The sequence below is a fragment of the Sapajus apella genome, unplaced genomic scaffold, assembly GCF_009761245.1.
Source record: "Sapajus apella isolate SASKATOON/1434 unplaced genomic scaffold, GSC_monkey_1.0 scaffold2, whole genome shotgun sequence".
Taxonomy (NCBI): domain Eukaryota; kingdom Metazoa; phylum Chordata; class Mammalia; order Primates; family Cebidae; genus Sapajus; species Sapajus apella.
Window position 1 is genome coordinate 39,367,027 of NW_022436942.1, and position 21,008 is coordinate 39,388,034.

Genomic DNA, 21,008 nt, shown 5'->3' on the forward strand with positions numbered 1-21,008 from the left:
TCTGAGTTTGATCAGCAGCTGAATGAATAAACCTTGAACAGAAAGGTGAATTTTAGGGGTGGGATGGGGAACATTTAGAATCCAATTCTGAGCATGTTGACATGGCTGATTAGACAACTGAGTGCCGTTATCAGAACATGGCTATTTCTATTGGTTTGGTGCTCAAGAAACATCTTCGTTGAAGTATTTTTAGGATTTGTTAACATATAAATTGTATGAAACTATGAGAATAGACAAAGTTAGCTAGGGCAAGAGTATACAGTGAGAGGAAAACATGATTTAACATTGAGTCTTGAAGACCTCTTACATCTAAGGACTCATATAGAAAAAGAATGGCCAGAGAAAAGGACTGAGAAAGAATGGCCATAGATGTTGAAGTAAAGTCTGGAACCTTGATGGAAGTCATAGAGCCAAGGGAGTATAGGGCTATACAATGGACTGTAGTTACAGCCTGTCAAATGATGAGTCACTGAATTTATGAATGAATTGGTGTTTCTTATGTACAAAAGCATAGTGAAGTGTGTTGAAAGGGGATTGCCAGGTGATAAATTGTTCTTGATGCATGCACCCCTCCACTTCTGCTCATGCAGAGATTGGCTCATGCTCATGTTTCTGCAGTTGGTGGTGCTGGATCCGCTTCTGCTTCCACCTTCATGGAAGATTCTTCCCACCAGACGGTGGACACAGGAATAGCACTGCACATGTGTAGCTGACCCAGTCCCCACCATGGGCCTCTTCACCTTCCTCTGATCACTGCTCACTCTACTTCTGTGGAGGAAGGACTCCATCCCTGCCTAGTGTCTGCCGTGGGAGCTCTGGCTTCCACCACCACTTCTGGAAAAACTCACGGGCCCTCATGAATGCCTTCATGAGCTGGATAATGCAGCTGGAAAGAGCAGGAGTTAATACCCTATGGGGTGAACTCTGACAGATGTTTGACAGGCCCAGAAGTCAGCCAGTGAATTGCTCACCATCGTTCCTCACTCCCAGCAATCTTTCCAAGATGTAGGAGTTTCATTTGGCCTTTCCAGGTATGTCTGTGTGATTGTGGCCTGCTGTCTAACAATCTGCCTTGTACTTGCTTTTGATCCTCTCCTCTCTCATCTCACTTTCCTTAAGTTACTTCCTCCCAGTCTTCCCCAGCTCAGGCTCTATTTCAACCTCTATAGCCATTCTTTCCCAGTTTTCCTGGCCACTCACAGCTCTTAACACTGCATGTGTGTGTGTTGTGTGTACATATACATACGTATGTGCTTCCTGATAGGCTCAGAAATAAACATTTAAACTACAAGATGCAAATGTTTGCTTATTAAATCAATAAAGACTTTTAACTGTATACTCTGTCATGTTGGGAGGGAGAATAGTAAAAAACAGACTCTCGTGTATTGATTGTAGAAAGTAAAAACAAAATAGTCACACAAATAATTTATTTTGAATATTTGGTTATTTATTTTTTCCTTTCTCTCTGTCTCTCCTGATCTTGAACATATATTTCTGTAATTTTTAAATTCGTAAAAATTCTTATATTCTTGTGCACTTTTCTGCAGCAGAAATTTTATATGCTATATAGTAATCCATTAAGTGAATATCACAATTGATTTAGCCAGTCTATTAATGGATATTTGATTTGTTTCTATTTTTTCATTTTATAAATCCTTAAGTGTGAAGTGGAATTGAAGGATCAAATGGTATCAACATGTGAAGAATTTCTTTTCCTGTTGCCAGATTTGTCTTCCATAACTGGTGAATCAACTTTTGCTCCCACAAACACTATTTATGAGTTTGTTTCCTTTATCCCTTATCATCATCAATATTATATAGTAACAGATGAACTCACTGATATGATAAGCAAAAAATATCAGCTCATATGATGTTAGTATATGTATCTGAGCTTGCCATTGAATTGAAACATTTTTACATACTTACTGTAGTTGTTCTTTTGTCTATTTTTCCTTTGTGTATTTTCTTACTTGGTAATTTTAAGCTATGCTCTAGAAGAACAAACAATTTTGGAAAATTTAACTTACCTAACACTACCTTTTAAAGGTTATATTACAATGAATATAACCTAGGAATTTTGATTCCATTTTTAAAAGTTGAATTATAAACAAAATAAAACCTGTAATTCATGTTAGTTTTAAGAGGTGAATGCAAATTAATTACTAATTTATCAATTCAGTGAAGCTTAAAAGTAGAAGAGAAAGGCGGTCTCTTGAGTTGCTATGCCTAACAGGAGAAAAGAGGCTCTTAATAGGAACTGTAAGGTTTTTGAGGGGTTTTATTTAGACAATTACCATGTTAAGTTTTATGCTTAATGTTCACATTACACAGAAAATAACACTAAATATTTGAAATCCAGATATATCAACTAATTAAAATTGATATATTGTGAAGGTTTGTGGTTATGATATTGTAGACCAAAAACAGCAAAACTCTGTGAAGTGTTTAAAGAGGCTTATTCTGTTTATCTTGAGCCAATTGACTATGGCCCAAAGAATAGTCTCTAGAGGCCCTAAGAAAGTGTGCCTAACATAGGTTATAGTTTGATTTGATACCTTTTAGGGAGACACAAGCAAAGACATAAATTAATACATGGGACATATACATTGGTCGGGCCTAAAGAGGCGGGATATATTGTATGTGTGGGTCTTACAAATCGCAGGTAGATTCAAAGATTTTCTGATTGGCAGTTGGTTGAAAGAGCTAAGTTCTGTCTAAAGACTTGAAGTCAGTAGAAAGAAATGCTTGAGTTAAAATAATGGCAGTTGTAGAGAACAAGTCCTTGTTATGTAGATGAAGCCTCCAGGTTATAGCTTTCAGAGACAGTAGATAATTGTCTTCTTTCAGACCTTAAAAAAGTGTCAGGGCCAGGTGTGGTGGCTCATGCCTGTAATCCCAGCACTTTGGGAGGCCAAGGCGGGTGGATAGCAAGGTTAAGAGATTGAGACCATCCTGGCCAACATGGTGAAACCCTGTCTCTAGTAAAAATACAAAAATTAGCTGGGCATGGTGGTGCATGCCTGGAATCCAAGCTACTACTTAGGAGGCTGAGGCAGTATAATCGCTTGAACACGGGAGGTAGAGGTTGCAGTGAGCTCAGATTGTGCCACCCGCTGTACTAGCCTGGGCAACAGAACGAAACACCATCTTTAAAAAAATGTTAGACTCTCATTTAATCTCTCCTAGATCTGGGAAAGACATAGAAAGAGGAGATTCTCTACAGATGCAAATTTACCCCACAAGAGAAGACTTTGCAGGACCATTTTACAATATGTCAAAGACATATTTTGGGGTAAGATTTACTTTTATTTCCTTTAGGATATGCTATCTGTCATGTTGATGCTATACCAGACTACGATTAGAATTTGGTATCTTATTGCCACACAGTCTGTTTTGTCAGTCTTATGGTCTTCATCTCAATGTTAATGCTGGTCAGTTGTACCTAAAGTCCAAAAGGCAGGAGGTATAATGAGACTTGCATGACCTCCTTTCACACTGTGGCCAGGAATTCAGTTTTTTAGGTTTCTCTGCGGTCCCCTTTGCCCAGAGGGGACCTGTTCAGTTGTTTTAGGGGTGCCTTAGGATTTTATTGTTGTTATACAACATGTAGACTCAGATAATTTCAAAATATAGAATAAGTATCATTGACCAAATTCAAGTGGGTTAGGATTTATATTTGTGCTAATATTCCCAGACAGGATTGCTGTGAATGGTTTTACAGTTTGGGCATTGTATAAAAGTGCTTATCTTACAGAAGAAAGGTAGTGCTGAATTATAGATCAGGCTCCTCAAGTCAAGACATGTGCCTTGACAAGGGGCTGTTTCTACCCAGAGGAAGGAAAGTCTTTTTTTCTTTGCATAAAGATGAAGTCATGGTCCTCTTGTTTGGGGCTACATCTTCCCAGAGGGAGGAGGCTGTTTTTTATAATTTCTGCAGTTAGAAGCAGGAGGCTTTTCCTGTCACCCACCAGACACTATGCGTTTTCCTAAGATATCTGCCATGAGAAGGCACCATGTGGTAATTTGTACAAAAGTTAGCTACTGTTGTGTTACTAGCCTTCATAGTTTTCTAATAAAGTCTTATAAATGGCTGTAGCTCTTGGAATCTTGTCTTTTCATTGCATCTTTGTGGGGGGAAGAAATTTCTCAGAATTTATTCACTAACAGCTGCTAATGAGAAAGTTTTAAATGTCTAGCTAAAGATAAAATTTTATTATTATATTACAAAAAAGTCATCTATTTAAAAAATACAGCATTTACAGAAATTTAGGGATAGATAAAAGTATAGAAGGCTATGTTTTTTTATTAAAGAATATGTAATTTAAATTTTTCTGCCTTTATAACCATATGTATTTTATATCCATATTTAATTATATGTCTATATTAATATTTTCTCTTAAAAGCCATATATGCATGCACATAAACACACAAACACATAAATAGGCTTAGTATTTTTTGTAACCCAACCTAATAGTTCTATGTGTGAATTAGCTATAACCCTTACTGTCAGGCTACTGTCACCATCTCTGAATTGTTATGTTTGTTTTGTTTCTTGGTTGCTTGATATGTAACATCGAGTGATTTTTCTCTGGAAAGGCACATGGATTGTATATTCTAAGGTTTTATTCATAGTATAGCATGACAGCTAAGGTCTGAGGTTCTCAGATCAAATAGGTACAACATCAAATCTTTATAACGTTATTTGTGACTAAATAAATTGAACAATTTTACACTTCATATTTTTTCAAATGTTCTATAGAAATAGTGTCAGGCTAATGAGAATAACATATGTAAAGCACTTAGTAGAACTTTAAGCACATAGAAAGAACTTGATATGTATATATATTTTTTATTTTATATATATATATTAACTGGTTATAAAAATTTCAGGTCATAGTTACTTTCAAAAAAGTAGACATTGCTTCACTGTGTTTGGGCATTTAGTATTGCAAAATAAAAGTCTGGTTCTAGCTGATGTTTGGTTCCATTATAGATATTTTACTTTGTCTCCTAAATTGTTGCTTATTGAAAATTTCTTTCAAGGTTTGAATTCAACGATATTGTGAAAATATGTATGGTTATAGTTCTCTATCCATCGATATTCCTTAAGACATTTGAAATATTTCAATCTTCACGCAGTTTTTTTCTAAATACATAAAATGTATTATATTACTAGTATGTTTTGTTTGATATGCTTTCATTTCAGTTAATCTCATTTTATATTCAGGAATATTATATGTATGTTGTTTATCTTTCATACCTTTGACATTTTCTCATATTTCACCTGTCTTTTTGTTCTGTATAATTACAGAGGTTTTCAAGTTTTCCTTCCATAATACCAATTCATATTTACTCTACTTCAGTTAGTGTTGATTATAATTCTGTGAATGCAGAATTTTTAGTTTACTTGCATTAATTTTTTATCTGATGTCATTTTTATATCATCGAATTTTGTAACCTCCGGTTGTTTTATATCTATACCAAACTGCTGTTTCCTCTAAATATTTTTCTACATGTCTTTTGCACTCTGTAGAGAAAACCAAACTCTCCTGTATTTTGTTCCCAAATTTTCCAACATGGTGCTTATATTAATTTGTCTGTTATTCCTCTGAAGTTTTAGGATGCTATTCTCTTTCCTTTTCTTTGCAGTCATATTCCATAGGTTATATGGCTTATTTTCATGTCATTTTGACTGTTTATTAATGATTAGGGTATCTGGGTTACCCTTGGTTATACTCTATTACCGCTTGAGGAATTTCGAATTTTATTCTCACATCTCAAAGTATAGGGCAGGATGATAAAGTTGATTTCTATTTCATTTCCATACTTTCGCTAGCATTTCTCTTTTATACAGAGGTGGCCACTTTTCCAAACTCTATTCATGCTTCTCCAATATCCTGATTTGTCAAAATATAGAGAAAGTTCCAGTTTCCGTTATGTACAACAGCTGTTTTTGGTTGTTGTTATTCCTGATTCTTTCTAATCTACTATGTTTGTCTCATGGTCACCAATTAATAAAATATAGTGGGCTAGAATCTGTTGTTTTCTGGGAGCTGTTATCTCTGAATAAAAATAGAAAGCCAGGGAGATTGTTGGAGTGAGGGAAACTTTAGCTACTTTTAGACACATAGTTGTATAACAATGTGGTCCCTGATCAGTTTCTGGTAGGTATAGATCTCAAAACTCTGAGTTCAAGAATTGGAAATGTAAGGTATGTTAGCTATCTCCTTTCACTTTTGTTGGTTGACTTTTTTTCTATTTTACAGATTTTCTTCTGTAAATAAACTCAATTTTATTCTGTTGCACAATTTTAGTTGTGATTTTGTTTTTGTTTTTTTCTATTTTTCTTTTTCTTCAATGTTTAGAGAAACATTAGTCAGGTATACATTAAGGAGTACTGTCATGCATACTTGAAGACATATCTGAACATTTTTCTGATATCAAAAAGTTGGAAACAACTTAAATATTCCACAATTCTATTTTTTGGTTATTGTTATATAAATTGTGACATTTATAACTTGGATTATTATACCTAATTCAAAATCATATTTTAAAAAAATTCTTTACTGACACAAAATGTTTTATGAAAAAACAAGATACATAATTTAATTATTCCAGTCTTGTTAAAAATAAGATATGTATACATTACACAGAAAATATCTTGGGAAGAAATACATGAATATGTTCAACATTGGCTATCTTGGGCTGGTGGTATTTTGGGTGAATTTCTATATTTTTTACTTGTATATATTCAAAATTCTCTTCAATAAGCAAGTGTTTATCTTGAATCTAAGAAAATTAGAGTTTGTTTTGTTTGGTTTTATTTGTAAAGAGATAGTGAGGTTCTTAGAAAATAGTGATTTTGGCCGAAGGTTAAAAAACCAAAATTTCTTCAAGGCATACATTTTACTATTTAAGCAATACATAAACAATTCTGATTAAAAAAATTTTTTAGTATTAGCCATTTTGAGTAATACCAACTTCAAACAAGTATTTCTAACATTTTTCAGAAGAGAAAAAAATATTGGCTAGCTTGAGCAGAGGAGGCTAAATTGTAATTTATGTGAAATTTGTAACTCATATTTGAAGATAATAATGTTTGTATTTAAAAGAGAAACTCCAACTTCTTCTTTAAAATCTGCCAAGATCATAATTGTTTTGCTTGGTTTAAGAATAAGAAAATATTGGAAAAGGTCACTGTTTATATCTGTCATGGCATAAATCTGAGCATATTCAGCAACTTGATTTTGGCTAAAATAACATGCATGGTCTGCACATCTATGTGGCATACCAAGTTGAAATAGAACATTGTGCTTTCTCCTCATCTGTGATGAACATTTATTTTTTAGTTCTTTATTTTCAAGAGAAGAACTATATAATTTGTAATTAATATAGTATACTTTTTTGCACTCCAAGTCTTATCACTTGTTTTATTTTAGAACAGCACAAATTTTGAAAATCAAATATCAATATTGTACAAAAGATCCATAAAATTGTGCAAAGGAGTCTTAAGGAAATAAGCTGACCTATAATATTAGGATAATAAATGTGTAGTCAAATGCATGAGAATTATTTGATATTAAAATTAGTATATTAAAATCTATATCTATATCTATGTATAATATATATATTTTTTGAGACAAGGTCTTGTATTGTCACTCAGGTTGGAGTTCAGCCTGCATGGCCTACTGCAGCCTTGACCTCTCAGGTTCAAGCAATCCTCCCAACTCAGCCTCCTGAGCAACTGGAACCACAGGCACATGCTACCATGCCCAGCTAATTTTTTTGTAGAGATGAGGTTTTGCCATATTTCCCAAACTGGTCTCAAACTCCTGGGCTCAAGTGATCTGCCCACCTCAGGCTCCCAAAGTTTTGGGACTACAGGTGTGAGCCACCATGCCTGACAAAATCAACAATTAGGAAATTATTTCTAACTGTAGAATGAGTACATAGCATAACATATAAAAGTGTTATGCTAAAAGTAGTGCCAGAATACATCTAGTTATAGTTGTATTCATTTCCTTGCTCCAACAGCAGCTGGTTTAATTATATCAAGGAAGAGGAAATTAATTACTTAATCAGTAAGGAGAGATTCTATTGCTTTTCATGTGTTTAGTGGTAAGGAGACCAGTCTCTAGAAGTAGCCTGAGTTCAAATCCCTATGATGTCATATTTACTTACCCACGGGAGGTAGGTAGTAGTTGTAGCATGAATTCACTCCAAGAGATGTCCTTCAAAGAATTTGAGATAAATATTTCCTTCTAACAATAACCAAACTTAAGATAGGCAGGAGAGAATGAAATGTGGGGACTTGCATGCATTAATCTCTGTTTCTATTGCTCTGCCAGTTTCTTTTTTTCCCACTGCATTGCAGGCTGCTCCATGGGCAACTGCAACTTTTCACACAGCCCTTTACCTTTGAGGCAACAACCTTCATGCATTTGCCCACAAAAAGAAGAGAACATCTATCTCTGTGCTCTATTTCAAAAAATCCAGTGCAATGACTGGCCAATCACAGTAACTGTGAGTGTGTATTAGTTTTTCATTGCTGTAAAACCAATTACCACACATTTAGTTGCTTAAAACAAAACACATTGATGATCTCAGTTTCTGGGGCTTAGGAGTTTGAATGTAAGTTAGCTGGGTTCTCTACTCATGGTCTGTCTTACAGGCTGAAACTGAGTTGTTGGCTCATTCTGTAGTTTCATCTGAGGTTTGGAATCTTCCTCTTCCAGGCTCATTCACGTTGTTGGCAGAATTAAGTTCCTTGTGAATGTAGGCGTGAGATCCCCATTTTTTTTTTTTTTTTTTTTTTGGCGGAGGCGGGTTTTTTCTCTGGTCCCCGAGGCTGGAGTGCAATGGCGCGATCTCGGCTCACCGCAACCTCCGCCTCCTGGGTTCAGGCAATTCTCCTGCCTCAGCCTCCTGAGTAGCTGGGATTACAGGCACGTGCCACCATGCCCAGCTAATTTTTTGTATTTTTAGTGGAGACGGGGTTTCACCATGTTGACCAGGATGGTCTCGATCTCTTGACCTTGTGATCCACCCGCCTCGGCCTCCCAAAGTGCTGGGATTACAGGCTTGAGCCACCGCGCCCGGCGAGATCCCCATTTTTTGTGGTGGCTGTCAGCTGGGGCACACTCTCAGCTACTGGAGGCCATGCTCATGTGCTAACCACTTGGCCCTCTGACATCTTGGCAACTGACTTCTCCAAAGCCAGCAGAAAAACCCCTCTTTTGTTCTACTGCAATGAAGTCTTACATAACCTAACATAATCATGGAAGTGACTATTCCATTAAATTCATTGGTTTCACCCACCCTCACAGGAAAAGAATGATATAGAGTGTGAGTACCAGAGGGTGGGAATCTTAGGTGTTATCCTAGATTTTGGCTTATCATAGGGGCTAAAGATTTACCCTTGGACAAGTCAGAGCCATTGCCCATTCCTGTAACCTCACAGAGCTCACTTATCCTCTACTCTTCTCTTCTTTTTCTCTGACATTTCAAAGTGTAAGGATAATGGATCTTCTCCCCTGGATATAAAGCCTTTGCAGTCAGGGTTTTGCTGTTTTTTCTTCCATGTTCCTGCATTCAAGATACTTTCTTCATCAGAATTTCTCAGTGTTGCTGAACTGAATTCATTAATTATGCATGTTAAATATGCTGATAATCCCTTTCAGAAATAAATTCCCACTTGTCCTGGAATATGCCTTGAAAAAATCTATCGGGAAAGCTATAAATGGACCAGGGCTCTGAATTACTTCACAAGCACCAACTTAGACGTAAAAAACTCTTTTTGTTTATTCCCAATTTTTAACATGATATTTGAATTTTAACTTACAACAATGAATATAGAAAAGTCTGAATATTTATCTTGGATTTTGAAGTAAAGCCACTTTATTAAATATACCATATTCACTCAAAGTAAATTACTTTGGATTAATTTGGTTGATTGAATATCTTTTCATAAAAGATCTGTTGCAATAACTATTTTTATACTGTGTAAATGAATATGCTAGAAAAATAATACCATAAATTTTTAGGAAATTTTACATTGTAGAAAAGGCGAAGCCTAGTTATCGAACTAAAATAAATAAATAAACCTTTTGGCTTCCTGTTTAGGAAACCAAATACTGATGGATAATGCTGCTAACCCATCTTTCATTTTCATGCCACCTAATTAAAGCTTATGAATTTTATAGCAACAATGGCTTTTCCTTAAATAGTGATAGAAATCTGGCTAATTTTGAAATGTATTACAGATTATGAAAGTGTTATTTTTGTGACAAATTTTTGAGTAAAATGTTTTCTTTAAAGGAGGACAGTAAAAAAGACTTGCAAGAACAGGAAGTACAATGAGACCAGGAAAGACAAAAAGCTGTACCATTGCTTTTTTTCAGGTTTAAAGAAGGATGTTTTAATGCTAGTCTTCAATTCTCAAGTATGATTTCATTTTAACCTTACAAAAGTTCAGTTTTCCACACTCCAGAATGTGATGGATCTTGGCTTCTCTAAAGAGTAAAGCATCAAGAAAGAAAAATCCTTATGGATACTGCCAAGAATTCTGAAAAGGACTCTGTGTTCAAAGCAAAACCATGATTGATAATGTCAGGTTACAGTAATCTTGTAAATCATGGGTGATTTTTTTCAGAGTGATATGACTTATGTTAAAGTTTATATTTGCTTTTCCAAAAACATTTTAAATATTTTGCAGAGGTTTAAGTCTCAATGGCACCTAAAAACAAGAAGATGGACAGCTTTATAATATATCTTCATCAAGTATTCTAGAAACATTCATTAAGTGCCTACTATGTAAGATATTGATTAGGCTCTATGAATAATAGGAAGATCAGTAGGATACAAGTCTTCCCTTCAGGAAGTGTACTGCCTGGTAGGGATAATAAGATACATACAAATAATTATATACAATGTAGGATTTCATGAGTGACAATGAGAGGCACTAAATGCCACAGAAGCACAGAAGAAGGGGTTATGAACTAAGAGATTCCTAGTAAAGGTTTCAGGAAAAAGATGAAATAGAAGGGAAACTATTGAAGATGTATAAAGTGAGCTGAAAATGTTCGTGGAGGACTTCAATGGGCAGAATAAGGAATTAGGGAGGCTAAGGAGCCTTTGAAGATATTGTGAGCAAGAAAGTAACATTATCAGAATTGACCATTAGGAAGATTAATCTATAGACAGTTGAAAATGGATTAGAGTGAGGGGAAAGCTAGAGCTGGAGACAACTGTTTATAGATCAGTCTAATAAGAAGGGATGACAGGCATCCATATTAAAGAGAAAGAGGGCCTGGATTTAGGTAGTAACAACAGGAACAAAGAGGAGCTAAAGTTGTGTACAGTATTAGAGTATACAACACTCACTAGAATGTAAGCTCCATGAAGATGAGAACCAATCACAGGTGCTGCTAGATCCTCAGTATTTAGTATTGTGCTTCACACACAGTATGCATTCAATTAATTAACATGTTAAAATTTCTTTTTACTTCATTATTTATATTTTATTATTAAATTAATATTATTTTAATTGACAAATCATAATTGTTTAATTTTAGGGTACAATAGCTGCATATAATATGAAACAAATCAAGCTATTGATCAATATATATTTTCTAATTTTTAATTTTTGTGGGCACACAGTAGCTATATATATAGGGTATATGAGATATTTTGATATAGGCATGTAATATGTAACAATCACATCAGAATAAATGGAGCATCCAGCATCTCAAGCATTTACCCTCTGTGTTACAATCCAGTTATACTCTTTTAGTTATTTAAAAATGTACAGTTAAATTATTATTGACTGTAGTCACCCTGTTGTGCTGTCAAATCCCAGATATTATTCATTCTTTCTATTTTTTTGTACCCATTAATCATCCCCAGTTCCCTCCACCCTCTCCACTACCCTTCCCAGCCTCTGACAACGACCCTTCTACTCTCTATTTCCATGAGTTTAAATGTTTTGATTTTTCGATCCTACAAATAAGTGAGAACATGCAGTTTTTCTTTTTGTCCCTGGCTTATTTCACTTAATGTAATGACCTCCAGTGCCATCCATGCTGTTGCAAATGACAGGATTTTATTCTTTGTATGGCTGGGTAGCACTCCATGTAACATTTTCTTTATCCATTCATCTGTTGATAGACACTTGGGTTGCTTTCTTTTTATTTTTTATTGCATTTTAGGTTTTGGGGTACATGTGAAGAACATGCAAGATTGTTGCATAGGTACACACATGGCAACGTGATTTGCTGCCTTCCTCCCCTTCACCTATATCTGGCATTTGCTTTCAAATCTTTTGAATGGTGTTACAGTAAACATAGGAATGCAAATATCTCTTTTCTTTCTTTTGGGTATATACTTAGGACTGGGATTGCTGGATCATATGGTAGCTCTATTTTTACCTTTTGAGGAACCTCCAAACTGTTCTCCATTGTGGTTGTACTAATTTACATTCCCACCAACCGTGTACAAGCTTTTCCTATATTCACCACATTCCTGCCAACATTTGCCGTTTGAATAAAAGCCATTTCAACTGGGGTGAGATACTGACTCATGGTGGTTTTTATTTGGATTTCTCTGATCAGTGACATTGAGCACCTTTTTGTGTGACTTTTTGCCATTTGTAGATCTTCTTTTGAGAAATGTCTATTCAGACTTTTTTGTCCATTTTCAAATCAGATTATTTGTTTTTTATCCTAAAGAGATGTTTGAGCTCCTTATATATTCCGGTTACTTTAATCCCTTGTTAGATGGATAGTTTGCATATATTTTCTCCCATTGTGTGGGTTATCTCTTCATTTTGTTAATTATTTCCTTTGCTGTGCAGAACTTTTTTAACTTGATGTGATCCTATTTGTCCATTTTTACTTTAGTTTCTCTGCTTGTGGAATACATAAGAAATCTTTTCCCAGTCCAATGTCTGAGAGAGTTTCTCCAATGTTTTCTTTGAGTATTTTCATAGTTTGAGATCTTAGTTTTAAGTCTTTAATCCATTTTTATTAGATTATTTTACATGGTGAGAACTAGGGGTCTAGTTTTATTCTTTTGCCTATGGACATTCAGTTTCCCTAGCACCAGTTGTTGAAGAGATTATCCTTTCCCCAGTGTGTGTTCCTGGCACCTTAGTCAAAAATGAGTTCACTATAGATATATGGATTTGTTTCTGGGTTCTCTCTTCTGTTCCATTTGGTCTATGTGTCTGTTTTTATGTTAATACCATGCTGTTTTGATTACCATAGCTCTGTGGTATAATTTGAAGTCAATTAATATGACTCCTCTGATTTTGTTCTGTTTGCTCAGGATAGCTTTGGCTATTCTGGGTCTTTTGTGGTGCTGTACAAATGTTGGGTTTTTTTTTTTTCAACCTTTGTGAAGAATATTATTGTTATTTTGATAGAGAGTGCATTAAATTTGTAGATTGCTTTGGGTAGTATGAACTTTTTAACAATATTGATTCTTCGCATTCATGAACATGGAATATCTTTCCATTTTTTTGGTGTCTTCTTTTTTCATCAGTGCTATATATTTATGTATTTTTTCATTAACGCTCTTTTTTTCATTAACGTTTTCATTGTAGAGTTCCTTCACTTCTTTGATTAATTCCTAGGTATTTAATATTAATTGTAGCATTTGTATATCAGATTACCTTCTTAATTTCTTTTTCAGATTGTTTGCTGTTGGCATATAGAAATGCTACTGATTTTTGTATTTTGATTTTGTGTCTTGCAACTTTACTGAATTTGTTTATCAGTTCAAATAGATTTTTTGGTGGAGTCTTTAGGTGTTTACAAATATAAGACCAAGTCATCTGCAAATAAGGATAATTTGACTTTTTCCATTCCAATTTCGATGACTTTTATTTCTTTCTCTTGTTGCACTAGCTAAGACTTCCAGTACTATGTTCAGTAACAGTGGTAATGTGGACATCCTTGTTGTGTTCTGGATCTTAGAGGGAAGGCTTTCTATTTCTCCCAATTCTGTATGATACCAACTGTGGGTCTGTCGTATATGGCTTTTTATTATGTTGAAGTATGTTCCTTCTATCTCTGGTTTATTGAGGGTTTTTATCATAAAGAGATGTTAACTTTTATCATTGGTTTTTCAGTATCAATTAAAATGATCTTATGGTTTTTGTTTTTCATTCTGTTGATATGATGTATCACACTGATTGATTTGCATATGTTGTACCATCATCCTTGGGATAAATCCCTCTTGTTCATGATGAATAATCATTTTAATGTGTTGTTGAATTCAATTTGCTAGTATTTTGTTGAGGATTTTTGCATCAGTGTTTATCAGGGATATTGACTGATAGTTTTCTTTTTTCTTTTCTTTTTCATTTTTATTTTTATGTTTTTCAAGACAGAGTTTTGCTGTTTCCCAGGCTGGAATAGTGGTGCAATCTCAGCTTACTGCAACCTCTGCCTCCTGGGTTCAAATAATTCTACTGCATCAGCCTCCCTAGTAGCTGGGATTACAGATGCACACCATCACACCTGGCTAATTTTTGTATTTTTAGTAGAGATGGTATTTCCCCATGTTGGCCATGCTGGTCTCAAACTCCTGACCTCGAGTGATCCACCTGCCTTGGCCTCTCAAAGTGCTGGGATTACAAGCATGAGCGTCTGCACCTGGCCCAGTTTTCTTTTTCAAATACATCTTTGTCTGATTTTGGTATAAGTGTAATACTGGCCTTGTAGAATGAATTTGGAAGGATTCCTTTCCTATGTTTTTTGGAATAGTTTGAGTAGGATTGGTATTAGTTCTTTAAGTGTTTGGTAAAATTTAGCAGTGAAGCTATCAGTTCATGGGCTTTTCTTTGTCAAGAGACATTTTATTACAGCTTCAATGTAATTACTTGTTACTGGCCTATTCAGGTTTTGGATTTCTTCATGTTTCAATCTTGGTAGATTGTATGTGTCTAAGAATTTATCAATTTTTTCTAGGTTTTCTAATATATTGGCATGTAGTTATTCATAGTAGCCTCTAATGATCCTTTGATTTCTGTGGTATTGGTTGTAATGTCTGCATTTTCTTCTCTTTTTAATTTTTTTTCTTAGTCTGGCTAAAGGTGTGTCAATTTCATCTTTCAAAAAAACAATTTCTCATTTTGTTGATCTTTTGTATTGTTTTCTTCATTTCATTTATTCCTGCTCTGATCTTTATTATTTATTTTCTTCTACTAACTTTGGGTTTGGTTTGCTCTTCCTTTTCTAGTTTGTTATTTTATTTTATTTTATTTTAGATGGAGTCTTGCTCTGTCACCCAGGCTGGAGTCAGTGGCGTGATCTTGGCTCTTTGCAACCTCTGCCTCCCAGGTTCAAGTGATTCTCCTGCCTCAGCCTCCCAAGTAGCTGCGACTACAGGTGCCCACCACCACATCTGGCTATTTTTTTTATAAAGGGAAGTTTATTAAGTATTAACTCACATGATCACAAGGTCCCAAAATAGGCTGTGTGCAAGCTGAGGAGGAAGGAGAGTCAGTCCGAGTCCCAAAACTGAAGAACTTGGAGTCTGATGTTCGAGGGTAGGAAGCAGCCAGCACAGGAGAAAGATGTAGCTGGGAGAATAGGCCCGTCATCTCATTTTCACATATTTCTGCCAGCTTTATATTCTTAGCAGCTGATTAGATTGTGCCCACCACATTAAGGGTGGATCTTCCTTCCCCAGCCCACTGACTCAAATGTTGATCTCTTTTGACAACACCCTCACAGACACACCCAGGATTAATACTTTGTATCCTTCAATCCAATCAAGTTGACAGTATTAACCATCACAACAGCTTAACACTGATTGGATAAATACACTAACAAATAAGCAAAAAGAAACCAGTAAAAACTCTACACCTTAATTTTGTCTCCCTGCTTTTTAACTTTTTGTTGTTTCTATTTATATCTTAATTGTATTGTCTATGTCTTGAAAAGTTATTGTAGTTATTATTTTTGATCCATTCATCTTTTTGTCTTTCTCCTTAAGACATGAGTAGTTTACAAATCACAATTATACTGTTATAATAATCTGTGTTTTTCTGTGTATTTACTATCACCAGTGTGTTTGGTTCCTTTGGATGATTTCTTTTCCTTTTTTTTTTTTTTGTTTTGTTTTTATTGTACTTTAGGTTCTTGGGTACATGTGCAGATAATGCAGGATTGTTGCATAGGTAAATACATGGCAATGTGGTTTTTGCTGCCTCCATCCCTCCATCGCCTGTATCTGGCATTTCTCCCCATGTTATCCCTCCCCAACCTCCCCACCTTTGGATGATTTCTTATTGCTCATTAACATCCTCTTTTTTCATATTGAAGAACTCCCTTTAACATTTCTCGTAAATGTAAACAGGTCTAGTGCTGATGAAATTCCTCAGTTTTTGTTTTTCTGGGAAGGTACTTTTATTTCCCTCAGGCCTGAAAGATATTTTCACTAGATATACTATCCTAGGGTCAAAGTTTTTTTCTTCAGCACTTTGAACATTTCGTGTCACTCTCTCTTGACCTGTAAGGTTTCTGCTGAAAAGTCTCCTGCTAGATATATTGGAGTTCCATTGTATGTTGTTTCTTTTCTTTTGCTGCTTTTAGGATCCTTTCTTCATCCTTCATCTTTGGGAGTTTGATTATTCGTAAGTCGAACTCCCAAAGGTCATCATTAAACTATTAAATACCTTGAGGTAGTCTTCTTTGTGTTAAATCTGCTTGGCATGCAATAATGTTCTTATACTTGAATATTGGTATCTTTAACTAGGTTTGGGAAGTTCTCTGTTATCCCTTTGAATAAATGTTTTACTCCTATTTCTCTCTCTACATACTATTTAAGGCCAATAATTATTATTTTACATTTAGGCCATTTAAGTCTTAGATTTCCCTTTCCAGAGTATTTTCTAGATCCAGCAGGCATGTTTAATCATTTTTAATTCTTTTTCCTTTTGTCTCCTCTGTGTATTTTCAAAAAGTCTGTCTTCAAGCTCACTAATTCTGCTTCATCAATTCCACTGGTGCAAGACTCTGGTGAACTCTTCAGTAGATCATTATATTTTTCAACTCAAGAATTTCTGCATGATTCTTTATCATTATTTAAATTTCTTTGTTAAACTTATCTGATAGGATTCTGAATTCTGTCTTTGTGTTATCTTGAATTTTTTTGAGTATACTCAAAACATCTATTTTTAATTGTCTGTCTGCAAGGTCACATATCTGTCTCTCTGGGATTGGGCCTGGTGCCTTATGTAGTTCATTTGGTGAGGTCATGTTCTTCTGCATGGTTTTAATGCTTGTGGGTGTTAGGAGAGTTAGGTATGTATTGTAGTCTTCACAGTCTGGACTTACTTGTACCTGTCCTTCTTGGAAAGGCTTTCCAGGGTATTCAAAGAGACTTGGGTGTAATGATCTAAGTTGTTGGTCATTGCAACCATATCTGGATTAGGGGTTACTGTAAGCCCCGTAACACTGTGGTTCTTGGACACTCACAGAGATACCGCTTGGTGATCTTGGATAAGATCCAGAAGAATTCTCTGAATTATCAGGCTGAGACTCTTGTTCTTTTACCTTACTTTCCCCCAAATAGAACCTTTCTCTCTCTGTACTGAGCTGACTGGAGCTGGGGGAGGGAAGACACAAGCACCCCTGTTGTCATCACAACTGGGACTACCCTGGGTAAGACCTGAAGCCAGCATAGCACTGAGTCTTGCCCAAGGCCCTATGTAACCACTACCTGGCTACTGCCTATGTTCACTCAAGGCCCTGGGGCTCTATAGTCAGCAGGCACAAAGCCAGCCAGGTTTGTATCCTTCTCTTAAGGGTGGTGAGTTCCCCTGGGCCCCAGACAGGTCCAGAGATACTGACTAGAAAATAGGGCCTGAAGTTGGAAAATCCACCTGGTGGTCGTTCTACTGCAGCTGAGCTGGCACTGAAACTACAAGACAAAATTGTTCCCACTCTTTCCTCAGCCTTTCCTTAGGCAGAAGAATCTCTCCCCTTGTCCACCACTATCACAGGCCCATGGGGAATACTGCCAGGGTTACCACCACTGTTCATTTAAGGTCCAAGGGCTCCTCAGTCAGCTTATGGTGAATGCTGACAGGCCTAGGACTCACAATTCAGTGCAGTGGGCTCCCCTCTGGTCAGGGAAGGTTCCAGAGATGCCATCTAAAAGCCAAGCCTTAGGCTGGGTGTGGTGGCTTATGTCTGTAATTCCAGCACTTTGGGAGGCCGAGGTGGGTGGATCACATGAAGTCAGGAGTTTGATACTAGCCTGGCCAACATAGTGAAATTAGCCATGTGTGCTAGCTGGTGGTAGATGACTATAATCCCAGCTATTCAGAAGGCTGAGGCAGGAGAATTGCTTGAACTCAGGAGGCAGAGGTTGCGGTGAGTTGAGATCATGCCATTGCACCCTAGTCTAGGCAACAAGAGTGAAACTCCACCTCAAAAAAAAAAAAAAAAAAAAAAAGCCAAGGCTTGGAATTGGAGATTCCAATGCTCTTCTTGACTATAGCTGAGCTGGTATCTAAGCTGATTTTTTGTTCTTATGAAGGTGCTTTTTATGTAGATAATTGTTAAATTTGGTATTCCTGTTGGGAGGATGATCAGTGGAGGCTTCTATGTGGCCATTTTTCTTGGTCTCCTGTCTCAAATTAATTAATATTTTTGAATGAATAAATGACGGGAAGTTGAATATGAGAAAAGCGGTAGTTATTGTACTTACTTGTATATTTGTCACATTTCTACCAGCAATGTGGTTTTGAAGACATATTCACCCAACAGCTGGTGAAGATATGGGCTTTATTTACACAATAAAAGATATATAATTGAGATTCCAAACAACATATTTAAAAATAGAGAGTTCACATCATAGGATAGTGGTTACCTCCATTAATTGCCTAAATGGCTTTTATCTATGCTTCTCCATCTGGCAAATAAATTATTTTCCTTAGGAATAAACATGTTGAAATATCATTAAAGATATACTTTTTTTTCCTCTTGAAAGTGAAAACCCATAATTCTTTTAAATTTTTTCACTTAATTTCCCTATACTTAATTTACTAGGGCCTAATAAAAGGGTAAGGCAGGAAGAAATCCGCATTATTTCAAAGGACATCTCTTCAGCAAGGAAAACATTTTGCAGGAAACCCTATTGATTAGCTTGCTACCTACTTTATTGACCTAATAGAGAGACTGATGTAAACAACAGTTGATGATAATGTTATGAAGGCTACATATTTAAAATAAAATTGTTTACAGAGCAAATGAGAGGTAGAAGGCCATATTGAAAATATATACCCATTATTCAATCTACTTGATGGATTTTGAATTTGATCATATTTCTCAAAGCCTAGAAGCTAATTCAATGGTGATAAGATCATTTTGTGGTATAATTGCCTTGACATCTTCTACTCTTATTTTTATTTTTTGAGACAGGATGTTACTCTGTCACCACAGCTGGAGTGCAGTGGCATGATCATGGCTCACTATAGTTTCAACCCCCTAGGCTCAAGTGATCCTCTCCTCTCAGCCTCCCAAGTAGTTGGGACCAGAGGCACACACCACCATTTTATCTTTTAAAATTACAGAGATGGGTTTGTAGAGATGGGGTTTCGCCATGTTACCCAGGTTGGTCTCCAACTTCTGGTCTCAAGTGATCTGATCCACCTGTCTTGGCCTCCTAAAGTGCTGGGATTACAGGCACAAGCCACCATGCTTGGCCAATACCTTCTACTTGTAAAGGCTCAAAAGATATGCAGAATCCCCAGGAATGAAAATATAGTTCACATCTATAACTATGCTTGAATTAATAATGGTCCTTGCCATCATGGAGTTCCTAATCTAGCTGAGGACATAAATGTATAAAAAGTAAATTTGTATGCTACAATATAAACAAAGATCTACAGAGATGTAAATGTTTATGGCCCGTTACTTCACTGAGAGTACATATAAGTCAGGGTGCCAAGGAGGAGAGGAGAGAGATGTGGTTGAAAAGTGAATTTGGTGAGAGGTATATTATAGACAACAAAGATTCACAGCTCCATGCATGGTTATATAGTATCATGTGTGTATTTCAGAAAGATCACACTGGCTAGCAGTGTGTAAGAGAGATTGGGAGTATCAAACAAGGAGATATAATCCAAGTGTTAGTGTATTAGCAGTAGCTGCAGTGAACCAATGCTGGTTGTCTTTCAATTAAGTATTTATGCTCTGCTAAGCACTCTTCAAGCTTACTCTTCACCACAACAAAATTTGCAGAGATGCTTAGCTCATAAAGGGAGCCACAGGAACTGCACTGAGGTACAAACTCCTAAACATGATACATGTTTTCTAGACAGAGAGAGCAAGAGCACACGTGCATGTGTGTGTGTGTGTGTGAGAGAGAGAGAAATTTAAAGTTTTCAATTAAGTCTGTGACAGTAGTAATAATGAAGAGTTAATCAGCCTAAGAGGCAGTTTATAAGTGGAATCAAAGAGATTTGGAGGATAAAGTGACATTGGGTGGTGAGAAAAGGCTCTGAGAATGAAGAGGTGGCGATTTTCATTTGATTGTTTGGGTGAAGGATCCTTTCCTCAGGAAATGGGCTGGAGAAAGAAGTTACAAATTTAGGTTTGAAAATATGGTTTTGAATCAGTTGTAGGGACATCCAGATGGAGATACCCATCTTGGAGCTATAAATACTTCTCTGAAGCCCTGGAAAGACATGAAATCCGAGACGGAATGATTGGAAATCTTGAATATGGTTGAAATCACAAAAGTGAATGAAATAGCCTACAGTTAAGGAAGGCACCACGGGTCAACTCAGTTTTTAAGCTGGCAATGTCAGAGGACACAGTGACGCAGACTAAGCAAATAGAAGCACCAGGGAAGGGAGATGTCAGGGAAGCTGAGATCTCCGGGTTCAGTCAGCATTGTCAAATGCTGCAACACACACACACACACACACACACACACACACACACACGTACGTTAATAAGGAGCGGGGCTTCATACAAAGCCACATATTTTAT

At 36.1% G+C, this 21,008-nt stretch overlaps 1 protein-coding gene across 1 annotated transcript in view; it reads left to right on the forward strand.

Annotated features, from left to right (window-relative positions):
* The first annotated feature begins 950 nt into the window (after positions 1-950).
* LOC116563811 overlaps positions 951-21,008 on the forward strand; it is a 32,871-nt gene continuing 12,813 nt past the window's right edge. Inside the window, exons 1-2 of the mRNA XM_032296559.1 lie at positions 951-1,031; positions 3,187-3,292. Of these exons, the coding sequence (XP_032152450.1) occupies positions 3,224-3,292 (69 nt within the window). The 5' untranslated portion in view covers positions 951-1,031; positions 3,187-3,223. The remainder of the gene's footprint in view (positions 1,032-3,186; positions 3,293-21,008) is intronic.